This window comes from Ahaetulla prasina, chromosome 1 (assembly GCF_028640845.1).
Source record: "Ahaetulla prasina isolate Xishuangbanna chromosome 1, ASM2864084v1, whole genome shotgun sequence".
NCBI classification, from domain to species: Eukaryota; Metazoa; Chordata; class Lepidosauria; order Squamata; family Colubridae; genus Ahaetulla; species Ahaetulla prasina.
In genome coordinates, this window is record NC_080539.1 from 283,941,276 (window position 1) to 283,960,912 (window position 19,637).

General features: G+C 39.6%; 1 protein-coding gene across 3 annotated transcripts in view; it reads left to right on the top strand.

Moving 5' to 3' along the window:
• Positions 1-2,750: 2,750 nt before the first annotated feature.
• NADSYN1 (NAD synthetase 1) overlaps positions 2,751-19,637 on the top strand; it is a 50,983-nt gene continuing 34,096 nt past the window's right edge. For 2 of the 3 annotated variants that reach the window (XM_058161354.1, XM_058161362.1), the window contains exons 1-11: positions 2,756-2,939; positions 4,955-5,015; positions 8,298-8,414; positions 9,734-9,787; positions 10,683-10,772; positions 11,736-11,787; positions 13,554-13,642; positions 15,110-15,227; positions 16,219-16,350; positions 18,429-18,503; positions 18,685-18,809. In XM_058161354.1, the coding sequence (XP_058017337.1) occupies positions 2,855-2,939; positions 4,955-5,015; positions 8,298-8,414; positions 9,734-9,787; positions 10,683-10,772; positions 11,736-11,787; positions 13,554-13,642; positions 15,110-15,227; positions 16,219-16,350; positions 18,429-18,503; positions 18,685-18,809 (998 nt within the window). In that variant the 5' untranslated portion in view covers positions 2,756-2,854. Of the gene's footprint in view, positions 2,940-4,954; positions 5,016-8,297; positions 8,415-9,733; positions 9,788-10,682; positions 10,773-11,735; positions 11,788-13,553; positions 13,643-15,109; positions 15,228-16,218; positions 16,351-18,428; positions 18,504-18,684; positions 18,810-19,637 lie in introns of all 3 variants that reach the window. The other variant, XM_058161371.1, reaches the window with a different exon arrangement.

The following is a 19,637-nucleotide window of genomic DNA, read 5'->3' on the forward strand; positions in this document are numbered from 1 at the left end:
AGTCATCCAGGTCATAGTTTTCTCAAAAGGCAACTGGAGGGAGGAGAGGAAGGGGGAATGGAAGGATTGTATTTCTTTGCATTATCTGGATGTTAGCATTCTCACTGAGATTAAGGAGATTCTAAATGCACAGGCAGAAGCAATTCCCCCGAAATATCTTGTCGAGAAGCGCTTGAACTTTAGACTTTACCCACCGTATATACACACACCAATAGCTCTCTATTGACAATGCTGGCTCCCTCAGCTAAAGAAATGGAGATCAGCATCACCCCTTAGAGTCAGACACAACTAGACAGGGGAAACCTTTACCTTTTCCTGTGTTTAAACAACTCCATCGGCAATCAGAGTGATCCTAAGACAGGGGTCTCAAACTCAAGTTCATTGAATAGGGTAATCAGGTAATTTTGTGGTTGACCTGGAGGGGCAAGATGGGTGTGGTTGGGTGGCTGTGGCAGGTGTGACCAGCTAACATCACTCACATCAGGGTGTCTGTGTGCATGTGGCAGCCTGGGTGGGGCTGGGGGGATCAATTGTCTCTAGCACACACCCAGGGGTGGGGCAAGGGCAGCCCCTTGCTGGCTCCAGGGTGGCCCCGTGGATCTAAGGCTGACCACATTCCAGCCTGGATAACCACCACCAAATTTTAGGTCAATGCCCAACCAGCCTGGGCCAGGGCCAAGGTGATGGGCCAGTCATTTGCTGTTTCCAGGCAGCCCTCTGGGCCAGATCTAACTACATTTTTGCCCCGATCTGGCCTGCAATTCTTGAGTTTGACACCCCTGTCCAGAGGTGAAATCCAATTTTTTTTTACTACCGGTTCTGTGGACATGGCTTGGTGGGAGTGGCAGGGGAAGGATACTGCAAAATCTCCATTCGCACCACTCCAATGGAAGGATACTGCAAAATCCCCATTCCCTCTCCCCTTCCTGAGCGAAGGATATTGCAAAATCTCCATTCCCACCCCACTCTGAGGCCAGCCAGAGATGATATTTGCCGGTTCTCCGAACTATTCAAAATTTCCACTACCAGTTCCCCAGAACCTGTCAGAACCTGCTGGATTTCACCCCTGCCCCTGTCCTAAGAGATTGTAATTGCATGAGCAAAACACCTTGCTACAAACTGCACTACATGAGTTCCTCAATAATAGATAATGAAGCAAATAATAAATGAAGCAATGTGGTTATTCCGTATGTTGCAGGCATATCAGAAGAGCTCAGGAGGATCTTCAGACAACATAACATATATGTACACTTCAAACCCAAGAATACACTAAGGCAAGAGCTCGTTGAATAAAACTCCCCGACAAAAACTGAGCAACGTGGTATATGCAGTACAATGCAGTGCGCCATGTGCAGATCTGTACATTGCAGAAACAAAACACCACTTCATAAGTGCATGGTACAACATAGGAGAATAAACACATAAGATTAGATTCAGCAGTCCATGTGCATTTCAAAGACAAAGACCACTCTTTTGAAAGAGTCTACATTTTGGACAGAGAGGAGCGCTGGTTTGAAAGAGAGATCAAAGAGGCAATCTATGTCAAAACTGAACAGCCCTCTCTCAACAGAGGGGGAGGGATACAAATCTACAACAGTCCTTTCAACAGTTCCAAAAAGGCTCCACACCCATTTGCATCACTCAGGTGACCCTGATGATACAGATAAACCTCCAGGTGACCTTAACACTGGCTAAAAGAAGGCAAATGACCAGCTGTCTGCCAGGAGTATAAATCCTTCCATTCCACACCAACCAGTCAGAGCTGAAGCAGTTTCTTGGATGAGAAGTGAAACATCTTCAAAGAAAACCCAAAAAGTCCAGTTGCCTCTTGAAAAAGCACTTTTGGGACAACCATGACCTGCACCTCTGAAGACATCCTGCTAGAAACCTATCAGCACAGTCACACACACAAACACCCCTTCTTCTCCAACCATTCATTCATTCATTTATTTATTTTGTCACAACAGTATATATAAGCATAAACATGAAAATAACTACATAATATATAAGCATATATATAAAAGCATAAGTATGTAATAACTATATTAATTGGATACAATGAAAGGAAACAATAGGACAGGAACGGTAGGCACGTTTGTGCTCTTATGCATGCCCCTTACAGACTTCTTAGGAATGGGGTGAGGTCAATAGTAGACAGTTTTTGGTTAAAGCTTTGGGGATTTTGAGAAGAGACCAAAGTCAGGTAGTGTGTTCCAAGTATTAATAACTCTGTTACAGAAGTCATATTTTCTGCAATCAAGACTGAAGCGGTTAACATTAAGTTTAAATCTACTGTTTGCTCTTGTATTGTTGTGATTGAAGCTGAAGTAGTCTTCAACATTGTTTCGTGTTTTGCATTTTCGGAGTTACAGAAGATGTTTTTAAAAAATGCAGGGGAGATCAGGCTTATTTAAAAAAAAAGAAACCCGCATCTATTCTTGCCATTCCCAAATGTAGAAAATCCATTAGTATCTACCAGACACTATTTCTTTCGATGAAAGCTTACTTTTGCTCCACACCCTGGCAATTTCTCCCGGTACTATTGGCACGCGAAACAATGCAGGGCGTGCAGCCAGCACCCACTCCCAGCAAAGAGTAAAGCTTCCGCTACCTATCCTTTAGCAACCCTTTGCAAGTTTTATAAGATGTTTCCCCCCCCACAACACTGCATTTCACCCGGAAGCGGCCCGTGACTTGCTGCATAGCTACCGCTTCAAACCCTCCTCTCTGCGCGGAGTCGAAGAGGAACTTACCGGAAGTAAAAGGATTGCTTTTGGGAGTTGTGGTCCCACCGGCGGGGGGAGAGCTCGCTTTTCTTTTTCTCCTGGGCAAAGGTAGGCGGGCAGGAAACAACATGGGCAGGACAGTGACCGTGGCTACGTGCGCCTTGAATCAGTGGGCGCTGGATTTTGATGGCAACCTGGAAAGGATTTTCAAAAGTAAGCCGAAGGCTGCGGATGGGGCTGTTGACAAAATGCAGTGGATCTTGGTTTTTTGTTACCCTGCAGTAGAAGTTAACATTTAGAATAGAATAGAACCGAACCGAACCGAACCGAACCGAACAGAATAGAATAGAATAGAATAGAATTTTTTTATTGGCCAAGTGTGATTGGACACACAAGGAATTTGTCTTAGTGCATATGCTCTCAGTATACATAAAAGAAACCTTCATCAAGGTACAATACTTACAACACTTAATGATAGTCATAGTTTATTAGCAATAATTAAAATAAGAAGAAAGGTGGCTCTGGATGCGTCTTGGATCCATTGATTATTTTCTATTCATCCACCCACCTTCCAAATCTTCATTGATATGTTTATATCACACCTTTATTGTTATAAATGCAGCAAGATAGCCCCTGTAAGGCAGGATTGCAACTCAAGTCTCTTAGGTTTGTGGCTTGATGCTTTAACCACAACACCAATACATAATTTCAACCATAATAACACAGGGGCTATTAATAGATTTAAACTCAATGTAATTCACTCTAATCATAATCGTAGAAAATGTGACTTCTGCAATAGAGCAGTAAATGTCCGGAACACTCTACCTGACCCTGTTGTTAGTTTTTCTAATCCCCATACCTTTTACCTTAAACTGTCTACCGTGGACCTTTCATGTTTCTTAAGAGGTCCCTAAAGGGACTTGCATGAGTGCACCAGGGTGCCTACAGTCCCTGTCCTACTGTTCCCGATTATATAATCATTCTGTGTGTTTATGGCTGTGTTTTGCCTATTTATATCCTTTTTTCGTGCCAATTTTTTTTCATTTGTCTTATGTCTATGTTTATACTGTTACTTGTTTCCTTGTACTTTTTGACAAACAAACAAACAATAACTACTTTGGTATTGTAGTTAATTACTGCTTGGTAATTTTTTTTTTAGTCCTAGCTTTTTATAGTTCTACGTGCATAACTATTGATGACCCTTCCTAATTTATATGCACCATCTTATTTTATATAGCTTTATAGCTTGCCTTTTTATCTGAAAAAAAGGCATCCCTTTATTTTATTCAAAGAACGAGAACCCTGTGAGGTTGATTGGGCTGAAAAAAATTGACTGACCCAATTGCAGTCGTTGGGTTTTTAAAATCCAGGTTTCCTCAATGCTAATCCAGTACTTTAGGCCTTACAGTTCACAAGTTTGGGTATAAAAACTCAGGTGAAAAATTGGTTTATTATTACTACTTTTATGTTATTGTTACAGTTTTGAGTGGGGTTATACAGAACTTTTTTCCCCAATGTGGTAATTTGCTATATAGAGAAGAGGTGTTCAGGTTTTTTTAAAAAACAAAACTAAATTGTTTACTTCCTCAAAATTCTCGTTGCTTCCCAGTTTATCAGCTCCTTTTGTGTAAGGTATAAATTTGGTTTATTACCCATAACATGTTGTTGTCATGTATGTATTATATATAGTGTATCATTGCATTATAATTTTCTTTTTATTTTATTTATTTGTATCCTGCCTTTGTTATTTCTTACAAATAACAAAAGGTAACACGTCTTCCCCCTCCTATTTTCCCCACAGCAATCAGCCTGTGTGGTGAGTTGGGCAGAGAGAGTGAGTTATGTACAGGGTCATAAATGGATGCTGTTTTTTGAAATATATTTTGCCTCCAGGAATGAGTTATGAAAAATTATATGATTTTTATTATCCTAGTTCTGCTAGCAATTAGGTGTCGAAAACAGCTTTGTTACACTATTTTTAAACTACAAGAAATCTTAACTTGCCTGTTCTCTGAGCTAAGAACTTGCTTTTAGAAAGTATGAGAAATAGGAACTTGGTTTTAAAAGGTTCCTGAAAATCTCAATTGTCTTCTATTCTCAGTCTCATACTCGAATATTCTTTTCTTACTTTGCAAGGATACACATAACTCTACCTATATTTCAAAGCATGGGAAGCTTTCTCTGATAACGTATTGTAGATGAATAAAAATGATAATTTAATCTCCTAGGTATTGAAATTGCTAAAGAAAAAGGAGCAAGATATCGACTCGGCCCAGAACTTGAAATTTGGTTAGTAATTCCCAACTTGTTTGTATAAACCAGTAATCCTCAACCGTTTAGGGATGCTGAGAACATTTCAGCTTTTAATTGGTTTAAATTTGTATTTTAATAGTATTTTAATTCATATTGTTTTAGATTTTGAATGAGATCTTGCTGCTGTCTAGTTTGTGTGGTGCTTTTATTTTGCGGTTCATTTTATTTTATTTAATACATTTTTATTTATTTAAATTTGTGAAACAAATTTGTCAAACAAACAAATTTGTGAGACAACAAGAATAAAAGAAAAAAATACAATGACAAGGACGATAGGCACATTAGTGCACTTATGTACGCCCCCTCTACTGATCACTTAAGTATGAAGTAAGGTCCATGGAAGTCAATTTGCGACTGAAATTGTGAAAATTAGAGCATTCCAGTTTTTAACAATTCTATTACAGAAATCATATTATTTTACAGTCAAGTTTAGAACGATATACATTGACTTTAAAGCAGTTGTTCGTGCACATATTATTGCAATTAAAATGGAAAAAGTCATTTACAGGTAAAGCATTACTACGTATAATTTTATATGTAATACCTAGGTCTGACCGCAAGCGACGCAGTTCTAAATTATCCAAATTGAGAATTTCGAGCCTAGTAGCATTGGGAATTTGCAGAGAGTGCAAAACATTTCTCATGAAATATTTTTGAACCTGCTCAATTGTACTGATGTCAGATATATGGTGGGGATTCCAAACAGTTGAACAATACACTAAGATTGGTTTAGTATAAGTTTTATAAGCTCTAATTAGCAATACAATGTTTCCAGAAAAAAAGCTTCACACAATTAAATTTACAATTCCTTTTTTAGCAACGTTGTTACAATGAACTTTTGAGCATAGATCATCAGAAATAAGTATACCGAGGTCCTTGACAAAATGAGGGTCATCTGCTAGATCAATACCACCTAGCTTTTATACTTGACATTCTAATTATGTTTACCAATATGTAAGATAGAGCATTTATTAATCAAAATTTGAAGTTGCCAAATGGTTGACCATTCAGACACATAGTCGAGGTCACTTTGCAAAACAACAGAATTATCTGTAGTATTGAATAATTTTACATCATTGGCAAAAAGGGAGCAATTGCTTTTGAGTTGATCACATAATTAGCTGATATAGAGCAAGAAAAGTGTGGTACCTAAAATGCTGCCTTGTGGAACACCACTGTAAACTGATGCAGGATTAGACAGCGAGTTCCCTATTTTGACTTTCTGCAGTCTAGTAGACAGGAAAGCAGCAATCCATTTGTGCAAAGGTCCAGAAATGCCGTAAGAGTTTAATTTCAACAGCAGTTTATCATGTACTACAGTATCAAAAGCCTTACAAAAATTATGTAAATTGCATCTACAACTTTACCTTGGTCAAGACATGTAGTCCAGATGTTTTTACAGTGCAAAAGTTGTAAATTAAAGGACAAGTTTTTCCTAAAGCCAAACTGTTTGTCAGATAGCAAGTTGTTTGTTTCTAAGTGGTGAATGATGGATTGGTTTATAATTGATTCCATAACTTTGCAAGTAACACAGCTCAAAGAGATTGGTCTATAATTTTCTACTGTCACCCTTTTTAAAGATTAGTATAACCTTTTTGCCATCACGTGCCAAAAGCGGGGGTCATGCGAGGAGGGGGTCGCACATGTGCCCACACCATAATTCTATGCGTCCCACCCCCATGCATGCGCACACGACCCCCCTCCCCGCTTTTGGCATGGTGGGCACATAGGCCCGTTTTTTGCTCTCAGGCTTCAGAGCCTTTGTAGGAACTGGGGGGGGGAGAGAAAACAACCTTCCCCCCCCGGAAGCCCTCTGGAGGCTGAAAATGGCCCATTTGCCAACTTCTGGTCCCACAGGGCCATTTCTGGCCTCTGAAGGACCTCTGGGGCGGGATGGGGAAGGCCGTTTTGGTATCAGCTTTTGAAGTTGGCAACATAACATATCTTGTTGTTCCACCAAAGAGATTTTTCTTAGATTGTAATTTTCTTATTGCCTTGGGTAATTTATTCTTTGTAACTTTTTTGGCTTTTCTTGGTACATATAAATTTATAGCTCAATTAATTTCAAGCAAAAAGGTGTTATAAAAATCTACAACTTGAAAAACTTACAATTTTTACAACTTTGCATCGCAACAGGCGATGCCAATTTAAAGATGCAAAATTAGCAGCTATTAAATCACATTTTGCTGTTTGAAAATTATAATTCGGAGAACAGTCATTAAGACCCAGTTCAGGAGGACGCAGATTGATGCAAAAGTCAATCGTATTATGATCGCTGTTAGAAAAGGGTTCTTTAACTTGTAAGCCATAAATTAAATTTAAGCTATTAAAAAGAATTGGATCTAGACAATTGTTGAGTGTAGTGTTGTCAACAACTAACTGCTCCAGCCCCAAGGTTGTAACAGCATTGTAAAAAGTTACATGCATCAGTTCATTTGTTTATTTGTTTAAGGCCTAATTAATTAATGGCAAATTAAAATCACCCAAGATGAACAAAGGATGTGGGCAGGGAGCCGGCCAGGTTAATAGTTCAATTAACTTTGTCATATGGCCAAGATCACAATCGGGCTCCGTAACATAACAAGAAGCGAAATGTAGTATTTAGAGTCAGGTCGCAAACAATGGATGAAAAGCAAACTTGGGAGTAACATTAATTTTTTTCAATCCTAGGGACTTTTTGCAAAAAATTGCAACACCACCACCTCTGCAATTTTCATGGTCAGACCGAAAAATGTGATAATCAGTTGCGGTAAAAAAAAAGTGTCTAGAAAAGACACAGTCAACCAGGTCTCGCAAACAAAAAATGAAGTAAAAAAGGGATGTGTTCAAGAGCAGAAGGAATTCAGACATTTTGTTTGCAAGGCTTCCTGCATTAAATAGTTTACACATTAAACCAGTAGGAGTGGACCTTAAGGAGATGGAGAGCGTGCATGTCGAACACTGGTGATTTTATTCAAATTGTTAGTGCATTTTCTTATAAACTGTCCGAAGAGCATTATTTATTAGGTAGTTTAAAAATTTGAGTAAATAAAAATAAAATAGAAATAGTAATCCAACAACAAATTTTGTTACACATTCCTAGTTTGTCTGACAAATGAACATATTCAAATATGTAGACATAAATAAATTAATTCTGCATTACTAGGTACTTAAGGTGAATAAAATACTTCTATTGATATATGAATTTAGAAAAATCATGCAAATAAACTGGGATGTTTTGTTGTAATTTAATTCATCTCTTTTTATTTTGTTTTTCAGTGGTTATGGCTGTTCAGATCATTATTATGAATCTGACATACTGTTACATTCATTTCAAGTTTTGGCTAAGCTTTTGGAATCTCCTGGTACTCAAGACATAATATGCGATATTGGGATGTAAGTGTGTTATTACTTGACTCCATAGTGAGGCTTTTATTAGGAAAGACCCAGCAATGTTAGCTTCAGATGAAGTTAGTGGTTAAAAGATTGTTTTCTTTATGAGATGAACTTTTCAAGTATTATCTTTCTTCAAATTTATGTTAAGGGTATAAAAATGTCATACCAGGAGACAGTATCTAGTTTACCCTGAAAAAGTTAAGCAGAGCCAGACTTGATTAGTACTTTGATAATCGGGAAATTCCAAAACTGTTGTTTAGACAGGAAGTTTTAAAAAAAAGTCAGGGAAGAAGGCTATGGCAAACCACTTTCTTTTTGGTGCCTAAATGTTACTGTCCATGTAGTCATGCCAGTTCATCTCAGTTTGAGAGAATTTTTACTTTAAAATATGAAAAAGGTAGTAATGTTGGTAATCGGAGTCCAAACTTTAGGTAAAGTTTTGTAAGCTACAATATCATAGAATCAGGAGGAGAGTCATGTGTTGAGATTATTTGTGTTTTCTGGATTAAGGTGCTTAGTGATGTGAAGATTGATATTATCACGTTTCTGATCATTTCAGTAAAACGTAAAGAGATATTGTAGAAGAGAAACCAATTAGTATTTATACAGTGAGTTGGAGGTTCAAGAAAGTGTAAGATTTACAGTATATCACTTGATGAAAAGATTTATCTTCAGTGGTAAACATGTGAAGACTGTTTCATAATAACAAACAAGGTAGTTTAAAAGATTAACATTCCTCCTTATATACCAATGATGGCTAACCTTTTTGCCATCGCATGCCAAAAATGGGGGGGAGTGCTGGGGGGTTGTGCACAAGGGTGCCCACATCCATAATTCTATGCGCCCTCCCCACGCATGCCCACATGACCCTCCCGTGCTCCCTCCGCTTTTGGCACGTGATGGCACAGTGGACCTGGTAGGCCTTCCCCACCCCCCCTCGGAGGCTCTCCAGAGGCCGGAAACAGCGGGTTTCCTGACTTCCGGTGAGCCCAGAAGGCCCTAAAATCAGCTGGCCAGAGCTGAGCTCATGTGCCCACCAATATGGCTCCTCGTGCCATCTGTGGCACGCGTGCCAGAGGTTCGCCATCACGGTTATATGCAACATATGACAGTAATGCAAACAGATATTTTGGAATATTCTTTTGATCATCTTAATATGAGATTGTAATTGATATAAACAGAAATGAAAAATATTTCTTGCACATGGTAAGAAACAAATTTGAATGCAATCCAAAATCAGTTTATATTTTTGAAAGGAAAGGATCTTTTCTTTTACTTACTTTAAGGAAATGTATAACTTAATATATTTATTTCTATAGGCCTATTATGCACCGGAATGTTCGTTACAACTGTAGAGTAATTTTTCTAAACAAGTAAGTAATTAGAAATACTGTTTTGTAAGCTGCCTAGAGTCACTTGATTGAGTTGGCTAGCTATGAAAATCAAACAGACAAATGCTGTCTGCCATCTTGTCCTCTGACTCCAGATAGTCAAACTCTGCCTGGAACTGATAATCTGAAGCCTGAGGAAAAATTGGGATTGAAATAATGAAGATTTTAATGCAGATACTGAGGTTTTTCACGTTAAGAGAGGGAGAGAAAGTTGAAATGTGGGAAAGAAAGCTGTTGTTGGAGTTTTTGAGAGATGGAGAAGAAGCTGGAAAAGCAAGATAAATTTAGGCAGCATTGAAAACTTCAGCCTATTAGAGACTTGCACGAGGTTTTGAGTGTTCAGTGGAACAAACTGCTTTTAAAGAACTTAAAAGACAAGGAGGTGTTCCATTTTCAGGAGGCAAAATATTTCAGAACGTTGAAGCAACTCCAGAGAAGACACGCTATCAGCCCCCATAACTTTATATGCAGTAAGGATTCTAAGTAGTCCTTCATGTGACAGATCCTGATGAAGTAAATGGTTCTATAGGTGTCTGGTCCTTTAAAAGTGACAACCAACTTTTTGAATTCCTGGAAGCAATTAGCAGACAGGAGAGAGGGGAGAGGGAGGGGGGGGGAGATCTCCACTGGAAAATGGTTCTTGTCAGTAATCTTAAACTATGTTGTCCAGAACTGGATGTAACCAGAAGTGCGGCATGGCTAGAATCATGGCTTCTTGTTATAATTCTGTTCACGTAGCCTAGAATTTGTATGTTTGACGCTGTTTCAGTGGATTTGGTATTTTTCAAATATGGTAAATTATGATTTAAAACAAGTCTCTCTTTTTTTGGTTCCATAGTATACGCTTGTAACTGGTTTTCTTTTTGTTTTGTCCAAGAAAAATTCTTCTTATACGGCCAAAGATAGCATTGGCAAATTCAGGAAACTATCGAGAAATGAGGTGGTTCACTCCTTGGAATAGATTACGGTAACTTCTCTTCCTTATATGTGCTTCTGACCGAATTAATCTGAACATTTGGGTTGCCTTTAATGTTTGCCACTGTAAGTCTGCATTAAAAGATCCTTCGGAAGACACTGCTGTTTTAGAAAATATTTAGGATATTAGCATCCCTGTATTCTATGTCATTGCTGATATACTTGCTAAATGATGGCAGATCTGTAATAATATAATGGGTTTGCAAGACACTGTAGATTCTAATTGTCTTAACTTGCATATAAACAATGATCGCTAGATAAAACTGAGAACTGGTTGTGCTTGTGGCATTATAGGAGCTTTTCTTCAACCTTTTTCCAACAAGCATCTCTGGATATACCAGTATGTGCTCATCCATCTTACACATTTTTGATGAGTCTTATTGGGTTAGCTGCCCGTGGTTTCCTCATAGCAACTGATCCTCTCCTTCAGAGCAACCTGCCTGGCTGGTAATAGAGTTGTTCCACTCACACCTAGTGTTTTTGCCTAGAGCTTATTTGCCATGTGAGGATGTTTCACTATGGTGCTGAAAGGACCTGTCAGCTGCACCTGTAGGATGATAATGTTGTCCACATTCACAGTGAGCTGTGAATGATCTATGGGCAGCACTTAGCATCCACTGAGAAAAAAGGTACATTTTGCAGATGATGTAGCACTGAACTTCCAAAAACGTCCCCCAAATTTCATCTGCCATTTTGCGCATGAACAGTGCAACAGAAATAAGGCCCAAACTGCAGAGATGGAAAATCCTTTTTGATCTTACCAGGATTTGATTTTTAACAAAGATATCCCAATCAAGGGCAACAATACTACAGGTAAATACTATATACTACTGGTCAGTACTGTACTTAAGAATTACAGAGAAGCTGCATGTGGCACAGATACAATGAAGGTTGTTAACACTCACTCTCTAAAATGTGTTACCCGAAACTGTTTGAATTTTTTTTTCTTTACTAGGCATGTAGAAGAATATTTTCTTCCAAGAATGATCCAAGAGATTACAGCTCAGGTAATATTCTTTTCTCCTGGATTCAAGAATGATGTAGTTTGCTGAAAGATTAGGTAAATGGCTGAAATGAAATCCAAGACTTTCCTCTCTGGGAGTGCTTGGAATTGTAGGCTAAGTATCTGGGGAGACACCAAGTTAGATGATAATTTTCTTAACCTCTTTGGAATTGCAACTGTATAACCAATAACTTTTAATCTTGCTTCATTTCCCTTAACTTTTGAGATATGATTAAATCAAAAATAGTTCATTGACCTAGTTACTTGCTGATACCTGTGAAATGCAGGGCATCTCATTTAAAGCAAAAGATAAATAAAATAAACTGCTTAATTTTTCCCTAAACTTTTCCTAAAAGTGATAGATCTTTTACCAGCAAGATACAAAAATTGTAGACTGCATGTGTCTGTTTTGAAAAATACAGGCTTTATCTAAAAAGTCAGTTCAGCTTACATTTATTGATACTTAAGAAAGTAAGCTTTAAATATTTATTTAACTTAATAACAAAAAGAAGTACTGTATTAGCAATAGCAATAGCACTTAGACTTATATACTGCTTCATAGTGCTTTTACAGCCCTCTCTACTGTATTATTTATAATTTCCAAATATTTTGGCCCAGAAGCTTCAGGTACCTGAAGTTCTAATGGTGCTTTTTCCAAAATGCAACTGGACTTTCTTGATTTTTTTTCCTTTAAAGTTTCACTTCTCCTCCTAAGAAGCTGCTTCAATTCATAGACATAGACCTTGTAGATGATATATTTTTAATTCAGCTAAACTCTGGTTTCAGAAAACAGTATAATAAGTGCAGTCAACCTGTTGCTTAGAGAATGAATGGAGTCCCGGAATCTCTTATTTGCATTCCTTGGAATTCTTAAAACTCATACTGCTCAAATTCAACAATGAACAGCAGCAGATTCTTGGTGCATACATACGCTGAGCTATGGACCATAATAAAATTTGGATTGGATTGGATTAGATGCATACAAAATAGAAAAGTTTAATATATGAAAATAATAGCAAGACAAAAGCTCATTCCTACTTGGGGCTGCCTTTGAAGCCTACTCGGAAACTTCAATTGGTATAACATGTAACACCCAACTTGCTAGCAGATGAGAGCCACTTTAGGAGCATGAAGCCTGCAGCAGGCCATTGGCTGTTGGCGTGTTTCCAAGTACTATTCAAAGTTCTGATTATAGGCCCTAGGCGGCATGAGCCCATCTTTTCTATGGGATCACTGTCTTTGACTAGAATGTACCCATTATGTGAAATAGCTTGGAGGTAGATCAGATTCCTTCCCTTGGGAGCCTGAGAAAAGTGTAGAAATGCGTTGTGCCAATGGGAGCCCCTTCCCTTTAGAAGACCTTATTCCATGAGAGTCAGTTGACTTTGTACTTTTGACATCCTGATGTGGTGAAGACCATATTTTTGATGAAGAATTGGAGCTGAAGGTATTCTTGCAGGTGTTTTTAAAAACTGATTTTAATTCCTTATTTTTAGGCTTTATGATTTTAGAAGCTATGCAGAATCTTGGCTAAAACACCTGCAACCAAGTATTTCGTTTTCCCTTCCCCTTTGCCCAATATCTTTTCAATTATTGCCCCAATGTTTCTAACTGACAGGCTATTTTTCTTGCATTTGGATATTGAGTACACTATCCATGTCTTAATCACACTTGGGACAAATACCTTCCTTTCTATTGATCCTATTTCCAGTTATGGATTCCTTTTATTTAACTCTCTAATGGCCTATCCCCATTCTTTCTTTATTTTAGGAAAGTGTTCCATTTGGTGATGCAGTACTAGCAACTTTGGATACTTGCATAGGGACTGAAATCTGTGAAGAATTATGGATACCAACCAGGTAAGAGGGATAGGCTTTAGTCTTCTCTATAGTTCGTTTAGAAGTGTTAACTGCGCTAATTTCTGTACACAAAGATACCTTTGAAGATATTGAATATTTTTTCTTCAGTGCCTTATTTTGAACTTTTCAATAGTTCTTTCCACTGGATTTATTTTATTTATTTATTTATTTATTTTATTTGATTTTTATACCGCCCTTCTCCCGAAGGACTCAGGGCGGTGTACAGGCATAATAAAACCGACAATACAATATACAAGTTTAAAATACGATTTAAAAAACCTGCTAAAACAGCATGCAACAAACCAGAGCTTGCCAGATTACCATGCAAATATGTTTATTGTACAAATGGAAATGCCATAATTATTAGGGATAAAAATTGATACTAGATAAAAGATTCCTATATGTTAATACCACCTTCAGAGGATTCTTATCTTTCATTACTTCTTAATATCAGGACAATCGCAAAAGAGCCAAGTATATTCATCATTTCACTGTTAGGCTGTAATGTACAAGTAGCCCTTGACTTATTTAGTGACTGTTTAAAGTTATGGCAATGCTGAATGAAGGGACTTAGGACCATAATATCCAAAATGATACTATGATCAATTGTATTGAAGATCTCTGAGAGATCAAGGAAGGCTGGGATGGATATACCACCCCCATCTCATTCCTGCTATAGATCATCTACAAGCTCAGTGAGTGCCATTGGCGTACTAGGCCTGAAACCTGATAGAAAGGGCTCCAGATGATCCACTTCCTCATGAACTCTTAACATTGCACCCAAGCATACTAGGTTTCCAGCACACAGAGACCATGTAGATATGGATTGTTGACATCATCACCTCTGACAAATTAAATGAGAAGCCACAGATGCTACTGGGTATATGTCTATTGCTGCCACAAAAATCTTCAGTACAGCTGTCATTGGTGCTCAGCAATTTGGCTGACAGCTAATTGGTGGTGCTTCCAGGCTTGCACTGTGCACCTCACAAGAGCTGATCTGTGGCATTGCTGTAGCTGAATAGCTGGTTCCAAGACTGACTAACATATTCTCCAGCTTCTGATGGTATCTGGGAGCCAGCTTTCGCCAAAGTTAGTTGCTGGCTGCTTAGAGACTCCAATTATTTCAGCTTTCACTATTAACTATAGGTTGGGGTTATAAAACAATTCCAGCAGCACAAGAGGAGGAATCTTTAACTTCATGCACCACTACCACCGCCCCTCAAACATACCATTAAAATTAACCTTCGGTTTGCCATTACTGTTAGTAAGTCAGACAATCAATCAATCAATCACAGTAAGTTCACAGAATTTGTATTTTTCAAACAAACAGGATGTTCCTGCTGGATTAGTGGCTTACAAATTCCATTAACTTCTCAGTTCTTTTACTCTTTTGTAGTGTGTCATAATGAATCTTTTGGATAGCATGGAGGCAGGCTGTTTATTGGCTTGCTATTTATTTTATAGCCCTCACATTGAAATGGGAATTGATGGTGTGGAAATCTTCACAAATTCCTCCGCAAGTCACCATGTGTTAAGGAAAGCACACACTCGAGTGGAGTTGGTAAATTCCGCAACAGCAAAGGTATATTTCTAGCATATTTTCACATTATATGTGGTAATTTTTTAAAATTATTGTTGCTGTGTCTCAAGGAAGGTGCCACTTGTTGGTGTCCTTGTTGCCACCTGAGGCGCTCATGGTGATGGAAACAAGACACTGTGGCATTTATCTGTTCCAGTACCTCTTCTCCTCATAACTTCTTACAGTTCTGTCACCAAAAGTCATCTCTATGTAGAAAAATAACTGGTTGCAGTCGCAGTTTTGCATTGTATCTATTAAAGCAGGGGTCCCCAACCTTGACAACTTTAAGCCTGGTGGATTTCAACTGGGGGTTGAAGTCCACCAGGCTTAAAGTTGCTAAGGTTGGAGACCCCTGTATTAAAGGACTCCGAATCTTAAAAGAAGAGTCATGATTGTTCTGATGTAGTAAAATGCATTTTTGGCACATACTGGTTTGCTTTCACATAAAAGTCAACACTACTGTGCCCCCGGGTAGCCATATTGCTTCAGCGATGGCCCAAATAGTGATGCTTAATGCTATCCTAAATAAGATTGCCAAACAGTTCCTCCGCTGTTTAAATGTACAGTAAAAGGTGGTTGTGTGGGATGCGGTGGCTCAGTGGCTAGGACTCTGAGCTTGTTGATCGAAAGGTCGGCAGTTCAGCGGTTCGAATCCCTAGTGCCGCGGAATGGGGTGAGTTCCCGTTACTTGTCCCAGCTTCTGCCAACCTAGCAGTTTGAAAGCACGTAAAAAATGCAAGTAGAAAAATAGGGACCGCATTTGGTGGGAAGGTAACTGCGTTCCGTGCGCTTTTGGCATTTAGTCATGCCGGCCACATGACCACGGAGACGTCTTCGGACAGCGCTGGCTCTTCGGCTTTTAAATGGAGATGAGCACTGCCCTCTAGAGTCAGGAACGATTAGTACATATGTGCGAGTGGAACCTTTACCTTTACCTAAAAGGTTGTTGTAATTAGCAACACATGCATTTACACTAATATACATCTTTTTCCAGAATGGAGGAATCTACGTCTTGGCAAACCAGAAAGGCTGTGATGGTGATCGCTTGTATTATGATGGATGTGCCATGATATCTATGAATGGTGCTACAGTTGCTCAAGGACGTCAGTTTTCCCTGGATGACATAGTAATGGTCTAGCAGGGGGTGCAATGCTTAATAATGTTGGTTAATATACATTACATTATTCAACAAATACCCCTATCGGTAAGGGTTGGCACATAACAGGAACTTTATCAATATCAGTGGGGTTAAAGAAGCTCAAAGTGCTTCTGTGCCTCCAATATAAACTATATCAGGGGTCTCCAATCTTGGCAACTTTAAGCCTAGAGGACTTCAACTCCCAGAATTCCCCAGCCAGCTTTGTTGTTGCCAAGGTTGGAGACCCCTAAACTATATAACTAGTTTATATTGGAGGCATAGGGGTACCCAACCAGTAGGCTGAGGCCCACTAGTGAGGGGGCCGTGAGTGGTTTGCAGCTGGGCCATGGAAACAGCTGGTGCGCATGCACACATACACATGCATCCTCACTTGGCCGAGCAGCGAGCAAATGCATGCATACACATGCTCCATTTGCGTGTGCTTGTCAGCCACTTGTATGAAGCATCTCCTCCTCCCGCTGGTCTGCAAAGCAGAAACATTGGGGAACTCTACCCTATAGTATCGTGTGCCTCTGGAAATTATCTTTTCTTGAAGAAATTTTCATTTAGGGTAAACCTTCAGCTGCAGTGAGGTCACAAGAACTTGGAATAAAACCTAGGCTGTTTGGAATTTCTTCTCCATGATATCTATGAATGGTGCTACATTGTTCAAGGACGTCAGTTTTCACTGGAAGACATAATAATGCTCTAGTAGAGGGTGCAATACTTGATAATGTTGGATAATATACATTACAGTATTCAACAAATACTCCTATCTGTGAACTTTGGCACATAACAGGAACTTTATCAATATCAGTGGGGTTAAAGAAGCTCAATCTGCTTCTGTGTCTCCAATATAAACTATATAACAGTGGTAGTCAACCTGGTCCCTACCGCCCACTAGTGGGCATTCCAGCTTTCATGGTGGGCGGTAGGGTGTCCGATACTGAAGCACTTTCCTTTTTTTTTAATTTAATTGGCTTTTTAAAAAATTTCATAACATTATTTAAAAACATTTTCATTAGGTTTTCATAAAATTCCCCGTGACAATTTAAATTTTTTTAAAATGTACTGTTTGTATCGCCTGCGCATAAATTTAGTTCAACTAAATGGTGCTATAGTACGACTGCAAACAAAAGAGCCTCGTCCCAGAATAGCTTGTGCATCTTGTTGTGTCTCGTCCGATCTCACCACCACAGCCGGGGTCTGCTTATCTGCTTCCGAACGCTGAAGAATGTCCTAGCATGCCTCCCGGCCCCAGCCCTGGCTCCATGCCCAGACAGGCTGAGGAGGGGGCATCTCCCGGCCCCAGCCCTGGCTCCATGCCCAGACAGGCTGAAGAAGAGCAAGTATCTCCAGCCCCCAGCTCTGGCCCCATGCCCAGGCAAACGGAGCAACTAGACCCCTCCCCCTCCTCCACAGCATGTGAGCCTGAGGAAGGTCTATTACCAACAGCTGCCGATTGGAGTGACCCTCGCTTCAGAAGAATTGATAGGCGGCGGCGTCAGAAGGAAGGGAGGGGCAGGCCTGGATAAGTGCTGAGTCATGGAGCCACACCCCATGGCCTATATAAAGGATCTGCTTTCTGGCAGTCTCTGAGTCAGGCAAAGTCTAAACATATCTTGCTGAAGTCACTTTCTGGTCTCCTGCCTGCCCTGAGGACTTTGCTAGGACTTTGGCAGAGCTGCAGAGGCACACCTGATTCGGATTTCCCTGACCCGGCTGTCAGCGGAGGAGTGGGACACGACACATCTCCCCCCACACTACCCAGCTGTAACAGACAAGCACAACTGGTAGCCGGCGCCACCACCCCCGCAAACCCAATCCACGATGCGTGAGAGACTGGTGCAGACGAGGATACATGGCGCATTACTGTGGAACCGATGGGCGGTTAGAAAATTTTACTACTAACAGAGATACAAAAATGGGTGGTAGGTATAAAAAGGTTGACTACCCCTGCTATATATCTAGTTAACTACAATTGCACTATTGACCTCTAGTGAAAAATAGGTTTCGAAAATAATGTACGTCGAAGGATATTAATTTCTCTGTCACTTTCTTTTTAGGAAGTCCTTGTTGCCACTTTGGATTTAGAAGACGTCAGAAGTTATAGAGCAGAAATATCGTCCCGAAACTTAGCCGTAAGAATTTCTAGTTTGTGTTTTCATTTATAAATAAATGAATAAGTTTAACAATGTGTGTCAGGCATAACACACATTTACAAGCAATGGGCATAAAGCAGAATTGTCAGATACTTTGTTTTTACTGAAAAACGTATCACCTGTGTAGTGTGACTTTATTTTTCTTTTTTTAATTGACCAGGCAAGCAAAGTGACGCCTTATCCTAGAATAAAAGTAAACTTTGCATTGTCAGATTCCGATGATATATGCACACTTACAAGTGAACCTATCCAGTGGAAATATCATAGTCCTGAAGAAGAGATAAGGTAGGCAAAATGGGTTATGTATGACTTTGCCTGCACCAAGGACATGTGGCTGGAAGCTATAGAGAGGGGAGGCACACATAGCAGAGGGACATAGCAGCATATACTCAGCATTGGTAGAGGATTTGGTTGGTTAAGTGTAATTCCTATAGACTTTAGTCACTCCATCTTCATTCTCTTTAATTTAACTCTGCTTTTCTGAGTGGGGCATGGTCATACGCCACTCAGTATCAAGGATACAGCTGTAGAGGTGACCAACAGTATTAAGTATCTGGGGGTGCAGATAACTAACAATCTGAACTGGTTTCTCCACACGTCATCCATAGTGAAGCATGCAAACCAACGTTTGCATTTTCTGCATTGGATGAGGAGACCACATCGTTCTCCTTCTGTCCTGGCCACTTTTTACAGATTGAGAGCGTTTTAACAAACTGCATCACTGTTTGGTTTGGTGGATGCAGTGCCTCAGAGAGAAAGTCCATTCAGAGAGTGATAAGGACAGCCGGGAGGATTATGGGAAACTCACTTCCTGTCGTTCAGGATACCGCTTGTGCTTGTATCTTTTCTTTTATGTACACTGAGAGCATATGCACCAAGACAAATTCCTTGTGTGTCCAATCACACTTGGCCAATAAATTCTATTCTATGTGCACAGTGCTATGTGCTTAGAGCTCAAAGCATTGTTAGAGACCCCGCACACCCACTTCAAGGTCTGTTTCTGTTGCTCCCCTCTGGGAGTAGGTTTTGAAGTATTTCCAGCAGGACTTACAGATTCTGTAACAGCTTTGTTCCCTATGTCATCCTTCTGGTAAACTTGCAAGATTCATTTTT